Source organism: Lolium perenne, chromosome 5, assembly GCF_019359855.2.
Source record: "Lolium perenne isolate Kyuss_39 chromosome 5, Kyuss_2.0, whole genome shotgun sequence".
In the NCBI taxonomy this organism is placed as follows: domain Eukaryota; kingdom Viridiplantae; phylum Streptophyta; class Magnoliopsida; order Poales; family Poaceae; genus Lolium; species Lolium perenne.
Genome location: NC_067248.2, coordinates 29,714,802 through 29,729,217, shown reverse-complemented (window position 1 = coordinate 29,729,217; position 14,416 = coordinate 29,714,802). Strand labels below are relative to the sequence as shown.

General features: G+C 42.9%; 1 protein-coding gene and 1 pseudogene across 1 annotated transcript; one reads left to right on the top strand and one right to left on the bottom strand.

Moving 5' to 3' along the window:
* Window positions 1-4,852: 4,852 nt before the first annotated feature.
* Window positions 4,853-5,236, bottom strand: LOC127303129 (uncharacterized). Its single transcript, XM_051333904.1, has 2 exons — window positions 5,105-5,236; window positions 4,853-5,035 (listed from the first exon to the last, which is right to left on the bottom strand). The coding sequence occupies exons 1-2, from the start codon at window positions 5,234-5,236 to the stop codon at window positions 4,853-4,855; spliced, it is 315 nt and encodes a 104-aa protein (XP_051189864.1).
* A 2,444-nt stretch (window positions 5,237-7,680) lies between these two features.
* On the top strand, window positions 7,681-13,327 carry LOC127298665 (uncharacterized; annotated as a pseudogene).
* Window positions 13,328-14,416: the final 1,089 nt, after the last annotated feature.

The window sequence follows — 14,416 nt, the reverse complement described above, 5'->3', positions numbered from 1 at the left end:
GCGGCGAGATGTAGTGCGGCGCAACACCAGGGATTCCGGCGCCAACGTGGAACCTGCACAACACAACCAAAGTACTTTGCCCCAACAAAACAGTGAGGTTGTCAATCTCACCGGCTTGATGTAACAAAGGATTAGATGTATAGTGTGGATGATGATTGTTTGCAGAGAAGAGTAGAACAATTGCAGTAGATTGTATTTCAGATGTAAAGAATAGGACCGGGGTCCACAGTTCACTAGTGGTGTCTCTCCCATAAGATAAATAGCATGTTGGGTGAACAAATTACAGTTGGGCAATTGACAAATAGAGAGGGCATGACCATGCACATACATGATATGATGAGTATTGTGAGATTTAATTGGGCATTACGACAAAGTACATAGACCGCTATCCAGCATGCATCTATGCCTAAAAAGTCCACCTTCAGGTTATCATCCGAACCCCTTCCAGTATTAAGTTAAAAACAACAGACAATTGCATTAAGTATGGTGCGTAATGTAATCAATAACTACATCCTCGGACATAGCATCAATGTTTTATCCCTAGTGGCAACAGTACATCCATAACCTTAGAGGTTTCTGTCACTCCCCCAGATTCACGGAGACATGAACCCACTATCAAGCATAAATACCCCCTCTTGGAGTTACTAGCAAAAACTTGGCCAGAGCCTCTACTAATAACGGAGAGCATGCAAGATCATAAACAACACATAGACATAAATTGATAATCAACATAACATAGTATTCTCTATCCATCGGATCCCAACAAACACAACATATAGCATTACAGATAGATGATCTTGATCATGTTAGGCAGCTCACAAGATCCGACAATGAAGCATAATGAGGAGAAGACAACCATCTAGCTACTGCTATGGACCCATAGTCCAGGGGTGAACTACTCACTCATCACTCCGGAGGAGACCATGGCGGTGTAGAGTCCTCCGGGAGATGATTCCCCTCTCCGGCAGGGTGCCGGAGGCGATCTCCTGAATCCCCCGAGATGGGATTGGCGGCGGCGGCGTCTCTGGAAGGTTTTCCATATCGTGGCTCTCGGTACTGGGGGTTTCGCGACAAAGGCTATTTGTAGGCGGAAGGTCAGGTCAAGGGGCGTCACGAGGGGCCCAGGAGACAGGGTGGCGCGGCCAGGGCTTGGGCCGCGCCGCCCTATCACCTGGCCACCTCGTGGCCCCACTTCGTTGACTCTCCGGTCTTCTGGAAGCTTCGTGTGAAAATAGGCCCCTGGGCGTTGATTTCGTCCAATTCCGAGAATATTTCCTTACTAGGATTTCTGAAACCAAAAACAGCAGAAAAACAGCAACTGGCTCTTCGGCATCTCGTTAATAGGTTAGTGCCGGAAAATGCATAAATATGACATAAAGTATGCATAAAACATGTAGATATCATCAATAATGTGGCATGAAACATAAGAAATTATCGATACGTCGGAGACGTATCAGGTACCACGCGAAGGCAGGAGACAAGGTGATGATCGAGGGTCAACCGTGCCCTAGTGACGCGCTCTATGCAGGTGGGCGGGCCACCTGGCCCTGTTTGGGCCTCGTGGCTACCCTCTCGTGATCCAAAGCTCCATGCCCCTTCTTCTTTTTTTGCAAAACTTCCATGGTATTTTTTTCCAGATTTTATCTCCTGCGAAAATAGACATAAATAAAACTTTTGCTAAAAACAACGTCAGATTCAGCAGGTTTATTCAAGTGTGGTGAGATTTCAATCAAATCTTTGATCAAAGTGTTTGCAAAAGTAGATACATTTGTGATGTATCAACACGCTAAATAGGGTGTTGGCCCATTCAGTTGGGTGTACTCCATCGCATCGCACGCCGTTAACTGGTGGCCCTGGTCTCGCTTTATGAAGATGATGTTGGCATCTTTGGCCATCAGATGGGAAGGAGGTACGCATTGAACGTGGCATCCTTGAACTCATGCATCAGGGCTACGTACTAACTTCATGAAGTGCTCGGTTTCCTCGATTGCATGCTCGGAGGAGGAGGCCAATGCAAGGGCGCGGTTAAGGAGTGCCAGTTTGAACTCAACCCTGTGAAATATCTAGGCACACCATCTAGGCAGTTGCTAACTGAAGCGTTCCAGCCGGTAGTGGACCGGATTTTCAATAAACTACCCACATGGAAGGCCTCCATGATGCCCAGAGCGGGACGGGCGGACCTCATAAGGTCGGCGCTCATTTCAATCACATTACACCAACTTATAGTGTTGCCTTTGAACAACAAAGCACTTAGTCATCTTAATACGATCTTGCACGGATTCCTTTGGGTGGGCAGGGTGGATGCTTTGCCATGTCAACTAGGCCAAGGTATGCTATCAGTTGTGGTACAATGGCTTGGTTATTCATGACCTTGCACACACGGCCATCAACCTCAGGGTCCGTTGGCTTTGGCGGATGCGTACGGCCCCCTTGCAATCTTGGCGCAGGTTGACATGCAGTTCTCCTGGGATGTGGCCACCAAGATCGTGTTGGGTGACGAGATATACACACTTTTCTAGGAGGAGGATCGATAGGAACTCTGTTGAGGAGATAGCTCTAGAATTTATTCATGCTTAGCGATGGATCCCTGATGGCCAGTACACTTTGAGATCCTGCTACAATGCACTCTTATAGGAAGCGATTATATCGGGTTGTGGAAGCTGAATTGGAGGACGTTGGCGCCGCGGAGGGTGAGGTTCTTCACCTAGATTGCATGCCATGACAAGTGTTGGACCGGTGAACAACTCAAGAGTTGTGGCCTTCCACATTCACCCAGATGCCCATCATGCGAATAATCAGAGAACTATGGTGCATCTCCTTAGGGGCTGCCCTTTCTCCTAGACAATTTGACACAAGATCATATGATGGGTTTGATCTCCGGCAAGATCACTAAACACGTAGATATTGATGCCTCCTTTATGTGCATTGTTGTGCAAGATCAGATTCTTTCTCTTCAGTATGTGCTTTTTGAGTAACAATAGACGAATTATTTATAGGAAAACCTAGACTCACTAGTAGGGAAAAGCCTACCAGTCGCGTGCCATTTTTAGCTACTAGCCGTGGGCCCTGGACCGCCACTAGTACCTCGCTACTGGTAAGTGCCTACTAGTCCGTGTGTACATGACACATGACAAGTAAGTCAGGTACTAGTCGCGTGCACACCAGGGATACTGCCAATAAGTTACTAGTCGCGTGCTCTCGTCCAATCCGCTACCACTATATTTTTGGCTATTAAAAAAAGCTGGACCAGTGCCCACCTTTCCACGTAATTTTTCACAAAACACCTTGAAAACGAAAAAAAGCAATCAAGTCAGTGTCGCCTCTTTGTGACGTTGACGAGATCTAGGAGAGGATCCGGTCGCTGGCGCAAGACATCGGCGGTGGAGGAGCAGGGCGTCGGAGGTGGTCGCCGTCGTCTAAGAGGAGCAGGTCGCCGACGGTGACAGAGCGGTGGCGGAGCAGAGCGTCCGAGGTGGTCGTCGGAGAGGAGGTGGTTGCCGTTGTCGAAGAGGAGGTCGTCGCCGTTCGTTGCTGGAGCAGGGCGTCAGAGGTGGTCGCTGGAGGTGATGGTCATCTTTGGGTAGAGGAGGAGGGAAAGAAGTGGAAGAAGAGGATGGGAGAAAGTGGAAGAGAGAAAGAATGGAAAAGTGGAGGAGGGATAAAATGGAGGTGGTGGAGACAGGGATTTTTTTTTTTTGAAATTTTCCATGAAAATCTATACGGGTTTAACGGCAGCGGCCCACTATGGCACGCAACTAGTAAGTTACTCTCTACGCACACGCAGCTATTAACGGGTGCTCCTATACATCGCTTTACGCTAGAGCTCTCACCGTTCTGGACTCAAAATCACAATCACAGGATGCTCATTTCAGTTTTCTGGTGGGGTTTTTTAAAGGATTCAAATTTTGAATAAATGTTCGGATTTAGAAAAAAAATAGATTTTGAAATATTCAAATTAGAAAATTGTTCAGATTTTAAAATTGTTCAGATTAGAAAATTGTTCAGATTTGAAAAATGTTCAAATTTGAAAGTTGTTAAAACTTGGGCATTGTTCAAATTTGAAAATTGTTCACATTTGAAAATTGTTCAAACTTGAAAATTGTTCAAATTTGAAAATAGTTCAAATTAAAAATTGTTCAAAATTGAAAATTGTTCAATTTTAAAAATCAAATTTAAAAATAAATATATTTCAAAAAATTGTTCAGATTTTGAAATTATTGATAGAAAAAAGATGTAAAAACTGGAGATGAAAACCGTCATAAAAAGTAAAAACCGTAGAAGAAAAATGAGCAGTAAGAATAAAAACCGGAGAAAACCACGAGGCAGACAAGGACCTGATCAGCAGGAAAAACCGAAAATAGTTCTATCGCTAGTAGTGGGCTGGCCCAAGAAATTTTATCTCTGTGCGGCGCTCCAGATACACATCGCTATAAGCGATGAATAGGGATTGCCGCTATTAACTTACTAACTTACTGGCAGCGCGCCGAAACTCTACACGTGGCTTACCGTACGTTTTATTTTTAATTTACTCCAAATTTGTTAGTGTTTTAATTTTGAAATAGGAAACACAGCACATGCATAATTATACAAAAGTGCTCTGGGCAAAAATATATAGTAATATTATATAGATCTAGTTCGATAACACATAATATATATATACACACCGGCGTCGATTACACACTAGTCGCTCCTGTCCGATCCTGCAGACACGGTGGTGTCGGGCACCGGCCTGGTGGAGAACAGGTCCATCCACCTGTCGTCGTTGTTGCTGATTGTCTGAGGGTCAGCCTCATGCGCCAGGATGAAGGCGCGGCCCTCGACCTTGTCGATCCTACTCGCCATGCGGCTCGCCTTAGGCACCCGTGCACTCAACGTAGAAGGCGTGCATCGCCTGGACGTCCTCCGGCAAGCGCCTCTTCCACTCCTCCATGAGGCACTCATCCTCGACAACGTGGTAGAGCCGCCGCTGCAGAGCCTTGTGGTGGCACCTATCCTCGGCGGTGACGAGGCATGGAGGCGGCGCTAGATCCTCCGCCTACTCACGCGTCCAGATGTCCTGGAAGTTCATTCGTGAGCGCGGGCGGCCGAGGCGCTAGGCCACAACGTCGTAGGCGCGCGCCGCCTCGTACGTGCCGAGTTTGATCCGTTTCAGACCGGAACGGATTTCCGCGTAGAACGCGCCACCGGGGCGCTCCCGCATGCCAGTGTAGCCGGTGGCGTTCGAGCGGCGCGGCATGGCGCGACACAGCGATGACGCAACGCGGTGGGCTGCAGAGGACGAGACGCATGCGCGCGGTGTGGGAGAAGACGAGACGTGTGCGAGTTGTTACAAGGCGAAGACGAGACGGTGCGGGCGGGGGCGGCGCGCGGTGTCCCTTTTATATAGCGCGCATAACCTTCCCATGGGCGCGGCAAAATTGCGCGCTTCTTTCCCGCGCTAGTAGTGGCCGCGCACAATTTTCTCGCCTAAACGTGCACGCGGCTGCTAACTTTGGCACGCTGCCACTATGCGCGTATCAGTCGCGTGTCGCCAGTACGGCACGCCGCGGATAAGTTTTGGACCAGGAGGTGGCCGGGGCCCATTTACTAGTCACTACATGCATATTAGTCGCGTGTTGCTGGAATTGGTCCGCTCCCAATAAGCTTACTCCTATGACCATTTCCCTACTAGTGATTAGAGCATATCATGAGTTCTTCCTCTCAAACTCAATGTTGTTAATCCACCATGAGTTTGAGGAAGGGTGATGGTTGTGTTAGAGATGAATATACCATCTTCTTATATATCGATATTTTATATGGGGTTATCTGCATATTGCCACACTACATATATTGACCTTTAGCTCACTGTTAATGAATAATGATAATTTTTTTATTCTCAATACATATAACCTCTTTTCTATGAATGCATTAAAACACAAATGTTTTTACGTTTTCGTGATTTTTTATAAAAATATAAAATGTGTGGCAAATTAAATCTTTTAGGTGCCAAATATGAATATAACTAAAAAAGTGAAGTAAAAACTGATGTTTTGGCTTCTAAATTTAATTTTTATATATTTTAAAATGGTAAAAAATTCTAAATGAAAAACGCATGTGTACATCTTCACGTGCTACGTGCGTACAAAGTTTTTTTAATGAAAAATTGACTTGTCGTTCGGGTCATATAAAAAGACAAAAATTGGTGTTAAAAATAAGCTTTTTGTGAGACATGATTTATCCTTTTTTACATCAACCAAAAAAAATATCGTTTTTTCAAGAAATTGTACGAAGGCACATAAATAATCGAGATGTCATGCAAAAAAATACTACTTCCTCCGATTCATATTAATTGACTTTAATATGGATGTATCTAGAACTAAATGTGTCTAGATACATCTATACTGTATTAGAATTAATATGAAGCGGAGGTAGTAATTTTAATAATTAGTTTTTTTGGGTGGAGGGACTTGTTTGGGACTGAAAGGTTTGGTTATTGTTGTTGTTGTTGTTGGGTGGAGGGAGCCTACAGAACGCAGCCGAATTGAATTTGTAAGTTAAAAACGGCAAGCTAGCAAACTTTGGTAGGGGAGCGGGAAGACGGGGCAAGAGAAAGCGGAGGCCAGGGATTTTCGTTTTGGAGGGAAACCATGCGAAATTTCCCTCCCCCGCCCCCTACGAAACATCCCAAGAATCTAGATACGCCGCCAACGCAGAGCGGAAGAATGGCGCACGAAGCCGCGAACAAGCCATAGCAGCAGGGCCGTATTTGACGCATGTGCAGAGTGAGCGACCGCACAGGGCCCCAAATTAGGAGGGCCTCCAAACTACTCCTATTTAAGTACTGCTAATGACTGGTTTAATTGAGGCTAATCAATTTGTTGAGCATTACTGTACTAGTACTCCATTGGACTCTGCCACGGAATTAAGTCCAGAGGGAGGCCCCCACGCGTGCAACTCTTTCTTTCTTCTTTATTCGTCTCCCTATTATGTTCGGCTACCCAATTAACTTCAGATGTTTGGTAGTAGTTTGTCCCGAAGTAGTACTCCTAGTACTTTTGAATTCATAATCTCTTTTTGTTAAGGTGTTAAAAAGAAATTCCAAAAAATGTACCACCAAGGCCCCAACGTGACATACTCCCTCCATACTGGTTTATTAGGCTGACATGTGCTCAAGCTCAAGAAAACAGTTTAACTATAAATTTAATCAATAAAATATAAATTCTATGTTAGAAAGATTATATTATTATAAACATCTTTCGAATAGAATTGATTGGTAGAATTTTTGAAACATATAATTTATAATTTGTTCATCAAATTTACAGTCAAATATTTAATTGAATTGCGTATCGGCCTAATAAATCGGTACGGATGGAGTATACTCCTCCGTCTCGGTTTATTTTGGGCTTATTAGCAAAGGTTGTATGACCAAGGAAAGAAAAGCCCAAGAGTTTGCATGGCAAGCCACATGCTTTGGCGCCTAATTTAAAAGGGAGAGAGACACTGATTTCTAGAAACTAATTCACGTAAGGCAGCAGGCAAATTATGCCTAATTCTTAGGTTTTTTCCTAAAAACCCAATAAACTTACATGGACTATGAAATCATGTTTTACTTTATTACCAATGGTTACATTAAGGTTACATTAAGGGCCTAATTTTTTTTGTTTCGCACAGGGCCTCTATTTTGTCAGGTACGGCCCTGTGATAGCAGTAAAGCACCCCGCCCCTCGACTCCATCTCTCATCCGCCCGGCCACCCCTCCACCGCGCCAGGCCGTTCTCTGCCTCCGCCGCTGTCATTGACTTCACGGTGTGTTTCTCGATTCCCCGGTTGTCTTCCCTTCCTCTCTTTTCATCTTTGCGATTTTAGTGGTTTTTGGACAACGGTGGCATGCCTGTTCTTGCCTCGATGTTTTCGAGCAGGGCGCTCACCTGCTCGACGAAATGCCGCGACTGAGCAAAATGTGCGATTGTGATTAATGGTAGGTATCGCTTGCCTTTTTTTTTCGTGGTCATTGTGGTTGGTTTATTGGTACGGAAGATGGTGGTGGATCTGAGAATATATCACGCTTAAGCAAAAGAACATTAGAGGAGCCACCACTTGGTTAAATTATTAGAGGAGGGTTGCCCTAAACCCTGATTTTGGGGATTCTTAGATATATGCACCGAGTGGTTAAAAAACTAAGGCCTTGTTCGTTTTGATGGGATCAAATCCAGATATGGATCGAATCCAGCATTGGTTTGGGTTGATCCAATCTCTCCACCCACCCAAACCTCACTGACCCTGATTTTGGGGATTCTTAGATATATGCACCGAGTCTTAATAAACTAAAGGAATTTAGCTATATTACCATCTTTTTGTTCCGGTTCACCCAAAACTGATAATCTTTTTTTTGTTCAACCTTCCGAGTTCGTGCACTAGCCTTTATAGTATTCCATCTTTGACATACAAGGCAATTTCAAGAGTGGTAATATGCACACCACAATTTTGCACATTTATTTTAACATGTTCTGTTCTTCCATGGACAGCCACAAACCACCTCTGCAATAACACAACAACCCAATCATGGAGGTTGCCTGGCCCGTCTTCCATACGCCATAGCTCCATACGTCTCTGTGTCCAATATATCTGGTGTGGTGAGAGGAGGAGACTATGTTTCCTTTGAAGCATTTAGAAATTGAGGAACTGCCGAGTGATTTGAGGTAGATCATGGGATGGGTGAGGAAAGCTTTTCTTTGATGGGATATCTGATTTTCTGTGATGGGATAAAACGGAAGGTCACCTACCAGCTGTAGTGGAAGTGATATATATATATATATATGAGAGTATGGGAATGAATTAGTGGTAATTAAGTGAACTCAAACTCAATAATGGTACATATTATAACTAAAGTTAGAAGATAACTGGTACATACATATTTATCAAGATATGTTTGTACATTTACCTTTGCATGGATTTATTTTTCATTTTAATACAGATTATTTGTTTATTTTATTTATTCATAAACAGGAGATGAATATGCCTCACTTTCATATTAGTGGAGATTGAAAATGGGTAAAAGATAAAATTAAAACACTGTTGTTACTAGCCTAAATGAAGATGCAACTTTAGAAAACTGCATGAAAAAGGAAAAAAAAAAGACCCAAAATAAAGAGCTAATAAAATTATGGGACATATTGTGTTTTTGCTGGCGCGCATCTGATATTGCACAGCTCTTGCTCGCCATAAAGGATGAGGCTTTTGCCTGGGCGAGGGCAGGAGCAGTAGGACTGCATCTTGTCATTCTGGGGTGGGATGCTATTTAGTTCCCTGTTTACTGTTGTAATCCGTGTATCTTAGATGTTCTAAATAAGTATTTTGATTTAACATATCGAGATGCATGTTTTGCATTTTCTCGAAAAAATATCATGGGATGTGCCACCGGGTTGCATTACATGATTTAGCCATCCATTAGCACCTAAGAAGCCCTTGCCCACCCAATATGTGATTATGTCCACTTATGCATCGTGAAGTAACTGCAATTACAAACTTTAGCATTTTGCAAACTCTGGCATTCCTCAAATTAAAAACAGCGACATGTTTTGGCATTATTACTGCTACTTCTTTTAGAGCATGGTGCAATGTGGGCCTCAAAATTTGTGTGTGTGTTACTTGGGTTCTTTAACTCGACAATTCAACAAATATCCAAAACATTTTTTTCTTTATACATGTCATTGGACATTTACAAGCTCCTGATTGATCTAAGTAGCATTGGCTGAAACATGCTCAAAGGGTCACATGAACATTACTTGCTAATTAAGGGTGATTTGCACATCTATTGTCAAACTTATACACGTTACACAAATTCAAGAACTCAAAATGGCATTCTCTACTTTCCTCTTCCTATTTCTCAGTGAGTTAACAATTCTCATCTTTGTTTTTTCTGTTCTTGTGACATTAAGTTTGCAAGGTTCTAAAAGGTAGTAATAACTCTTGCACTCTAGCACTGAATATAATTATTTTCCTATAATTGGAACATATTTCTTGTGCAGGAGCTTGATGAAGACAAGTTACATGATACTCTGTTAGATTACTCCACCTGTTTCTCTTTTTCAGTTCATCATAAATGGAATGCAACAAGGATGAAGCTTCATGGGCCAAGGATGCAGCTGAAATAAAGCTACGGAATGCAGACTATGTTAGTGCTAAAAGGATGGCTCTTAAGGCTCAGCGGCTCTTCCCTGGGATAGAAAACATTTCTCAACTGCTTGCTGTTTGTGAAGTTCACTGTTGTACTTCTGTTAGGATCAATGGGGAGACAGACTGGTATGGGATTCTTCAAGTAGAGCCAACTGCAGATAATGTGTTACTCAAGAAACAGTACCGCAAACTTGCTCTTTTACTTCATCCAGATAAGAACAAGTTTGCAGGTGCTGAAGCTGCTTTTAAGTTAATTGGTGAAGCACACATGACACTGACAGACCAAGTAAAGCGCTCTTTCCATGACAAGAAAAGGAAATCAGTTTTTGCAACTTCTGCCCCTTCACAAAAGAAGAGACGACAGACACCAAAGAAAACTGATGCTAAGAAAGTCAACAAGGAGAACATTCCAGATTTTTCCAAGAGACCTGTTCCTGTCCGAGGGGAGGAACCATATACATGGAGTGGATCTGGGACTCAAACACAAAAGTTCCCTCCTAGTCAGCAAGCTCATGTCACTAATGAGAAACAGAAATATCATAGTGTTCCTGGCTGGCAAAACCCTGTCACTGGTCATCAAACTCATGCTACTCACCAGCAGCAGCAATCTCGGAATGTTCCTGGTCAGCAAACTCCTGTTGAGTCTCAGAAACTCCAATCTGATGCACAATCAAAGAATACTGCGACTTCTCAAGCTGCAAGTGATAGCAACAAGAATGGAACTGCAGATGGGAGTTTCACAGCTAGAGCTGGGACATGCAATAGCAAGAAGGTATCAGCAGCAGCATTCAATCAACAAAGCGGTGCAGTTAGAACTGAATCTCCAATTTCGAGTTCTCGTAAGAGTTCAAGGCAATCTCAGAATGTTCCTATCACCAAATTCCTGTTGCTACCCAACAGAAACAGTGTGAGAAACCACCATTCGGTGCAGGATCAAAGATTTTGAAGAGATCAAGCAAGAAGGAAAATAATGCTGTGAGTAAAGGTGATCTTGCTGGCTGTACAAATGGCAGTGATAATCCTACTTATTCTCCTGTGACAAGAAAGATAAGTAAAGGATATTCTTCTTGTAATGCTGGTAAAAGTGGTGAAACAATAAATGTAGCCAGTAATGGGTATAGCGAACAAAGATCTAGTATCCCCAAAACAGATAAGACTACAAATGAAAATGGAGAGGTTGTCAATGGCTCAGATCACAACGTGAAAGAAGGAATACGTAAAGAAGACGAAATGCCTAATGCTGCAGGGAATGGAGCAACAAGGTCTGCAGACGTAAGTATTCCCTTCGAAGGTGTTTCATACCCAGATCCAGAATTTTATGACTTTGAGAAAGAAAGGGATGCAGATCGATTCAAGGTTGATCAGATATGGGCAGTTTATGATGATTACAATTCCATGCCGAGGTATTATGCCAAAATTAAGGAGGTTTACTCTCCAAACTTTATGCTGCAGTTCACTTGGCTTGAGTTTGATCCTCAGAATGATGCTCAGAAGGCATGGTCTTCTGAAGAGCTGCCTGCTGCTTGTGGTAGTTTTAGAATTGGAAAAACAAAATTAACTGAAGATAAAAATATGTTTTCCCATGTTGTTTCCTGGGCAAAAGGGAGGAAGAGAAACAGCTTTGAGATCTATCCAAGGAAAGGTGAAGTATGGGCCATCTTCAAGAGATGGCACATCAATTGGAGTGCCAATGATCATCAGCTCTGCAGTTATGACATTGTAGAAGTACAATCAGAGTTTGTTGCGGGTACTGGCACATATGTGATTCCATTAGTAAAACTCAAAGGTTTTGTGAGCTTATTTGTGCGATCGGATAGCAAAGAACCATGTCTGATTCCTGATGGTGACACGCTCAAATTTTCACACAGTATTCCCTTTCATATGTTGGCAGAAGCTGATGTGCAAGGTATCCCACACTCTGCACTAGAGCTAGATCCTGGGTCGCTACCTTCTGACATGGAAGAAGAATTTTCTTCGGTAGACCTTGGCAGTGGTCTTTTTAGCAATCGGGGAGGTAAGACTGGAGGCAATGTTTCGTCTACTACAGAACCTTCTAGTGGTGAAGTGCCAGTTGGTAAGACAAAGCATGATCTACGTGGTGCTAGTGCGGATGGATGGGATGATAGCTGTCAACCAAAATCTCCAACAAGTTTTGTTTACCCTGAGCCAGAGATTTGCAACTTCAGTCTTATAAGATCATTTGAAAACTTCAAGAACGGACAAATTTGGGCACTATATTGTGATGCAGACAAGTTCCCAAAGTACTATGGATTTATAAAGAAAGTTGATCCAGAGCGCTGCCCAATCCACATAAGATGGCTTGAGTACTGTCCATGTCTAGAAACAGAGAAGAGTTTGATGCAAGAAGGCCATCCAGTTAGCTGTGGAACATTCAAAGTCAGCAAACAGAGTGACAGCTATGATTGCACAAGTGTCTTCTCCCATATCGTGGAAGTGGCAACGATTAGTAAGGGAAAGAAGTATGACATTGTTCCTTGTGCCGGCCAGGTATGGGCTGTGTACAAGAACTGGAGTTGTGACTGGAGCTTCAAAAATTATAAGATCTGTGAATATGATTTTGTGGAGGTCCTAAAGACCTCTGACACCTCTATGATAGTCTACTATCTGACTAAAGTGGAGGGTTTTAGTTCCGTATTCATGCCACAGGAGAAAGGTGGATCTAGAAGGGCCATGGAAATACAAAGGAGTGAACTGATGATGTTCTCTCATCAGATTCCCGCCTACGGCTTTACAATTGAAGGAGGCAAGCCATTTGGTCACTGGGAACTTGATCCTGCATCTGTGCCTGAAACTTTCTTAGGCAAAAAATCCAAGTGAAACTCCATGCAACGAAGCTACTAAAGGGACTTTGGCTATCAAAGCTCTAGGTATGATCGAACACTTCGCATCAAACTTTTAAGTTTAGTTTGCTGCTATTGAAAAATATGATTGGCTCATCTTGCTTCTCACTAACTCTTACTTCATTTTTTTTTTGCAGTAAGTAAGTTGTTGACAAAGCTGCAGCATTGGATGTTGATTTTTCTGTCAGTTACCTAGTGTTAACTAGGCAAGGTTGTCATTGGCACCTGATGCCAAGTAATTTGCAAGCTGAGTCTTACTTATGTTATGCCTTACCTTGCATCTTCTTTTCTGGGTAGTAGATAGTCCTCTAGTGTGTTCTTCTTGTACCCAACTTTGTGACGCTGAAATATGCTTGACAAGAAATCAAGGTGGGGTTTATTGCAGCTAGGGTTGCAAGCTGCAGAGTTTGTGGGGCGGATTTCTTGTCTGAATAGCTCAGTTTAGTTATGTCTGGAATCAAAGTCCGTGATACAATTTACACTGCTCCATGCATTTTTTGCGGGACAATGTGGCGCCTGCTTCTGCAACCCTAATTGCAGCCCATTGACATCTGTCAGTTAGAAAATCATATGTACATGCGTCTTTTGGTAAGGGATATGTATGTGCATGAAGATGAAAAAATGTTTTTTATAGATAATTTATACGTACATCTTTCATTTACATGTGCTATACATACACATACATCACACTATACATTATGTATACATACATGCATACATACATGCATACATACATAGTGTACCCGGTGTACCTATATAGAGAACGGGATTAAGGCCCGTACCCCCACCTACTGTGGGGGCAAGGGCACTTGGAATCCTACTTTTTAAACCAGCACGTCCTGTGTTGGCTTAGCGATATGGTAAAAAAAATCTAGTTTAACGTGTACCTGCAGGTCCACGGACGACGGCCCAATATGGAATACCCAAACACCCGCAAAACCTCTTACTACTAGAAAATATTCTGCTCCATGGACCACATGGATCCACATGGATTTCTAGATCTGGGCGGATTGATCTGCAGCGTACCAAAAGTAGGCATGCAATTTTTATCAGAAGAGAAAGCTTATTCCTTCTATAACAAGTATGCTGAAACTATAGGTTTTAGCGTGGCCATAAAATGAAGAACTCATCTACAATGCAACAACGACCGTTTACATGCTCTTGCCAAGGTATGTGCTATATGTATTTTTTTTATAATTGCAATCATAGTTTGATGCACTAATAAAATTACTTCAACTTATAGGCTATCGTGGGGATGATAAAAGAGAGGATACATTCAGTTATAGCAGACCCGAAACACGATGTGGATGCACCGCCCGTATGAAGATAAGCCTTAGAAGTGGATTTTATGATGTGCATGAATTTGAGGCTTCACATAACCACATTCTTGCTCCTGGAAC

Bases quoted from the DNA above. Each gene is read 5' to 3' on its own strand.
- LOC127303129 (XM_051333904.1), bottom strand. From the start codon at position 5,236: ATGCCGCGCCGCTCGAACGCCACCGGCTACACTGGCATGCGGGAGCGC. The intron at 5,036-5,104 runs GTTGTGGCCTAG...ACGCGTGAGTAG, and splicing joins AGGCGGCGCGCGCCTACGAC to GCGGAGGATCTAGCGCCGCC.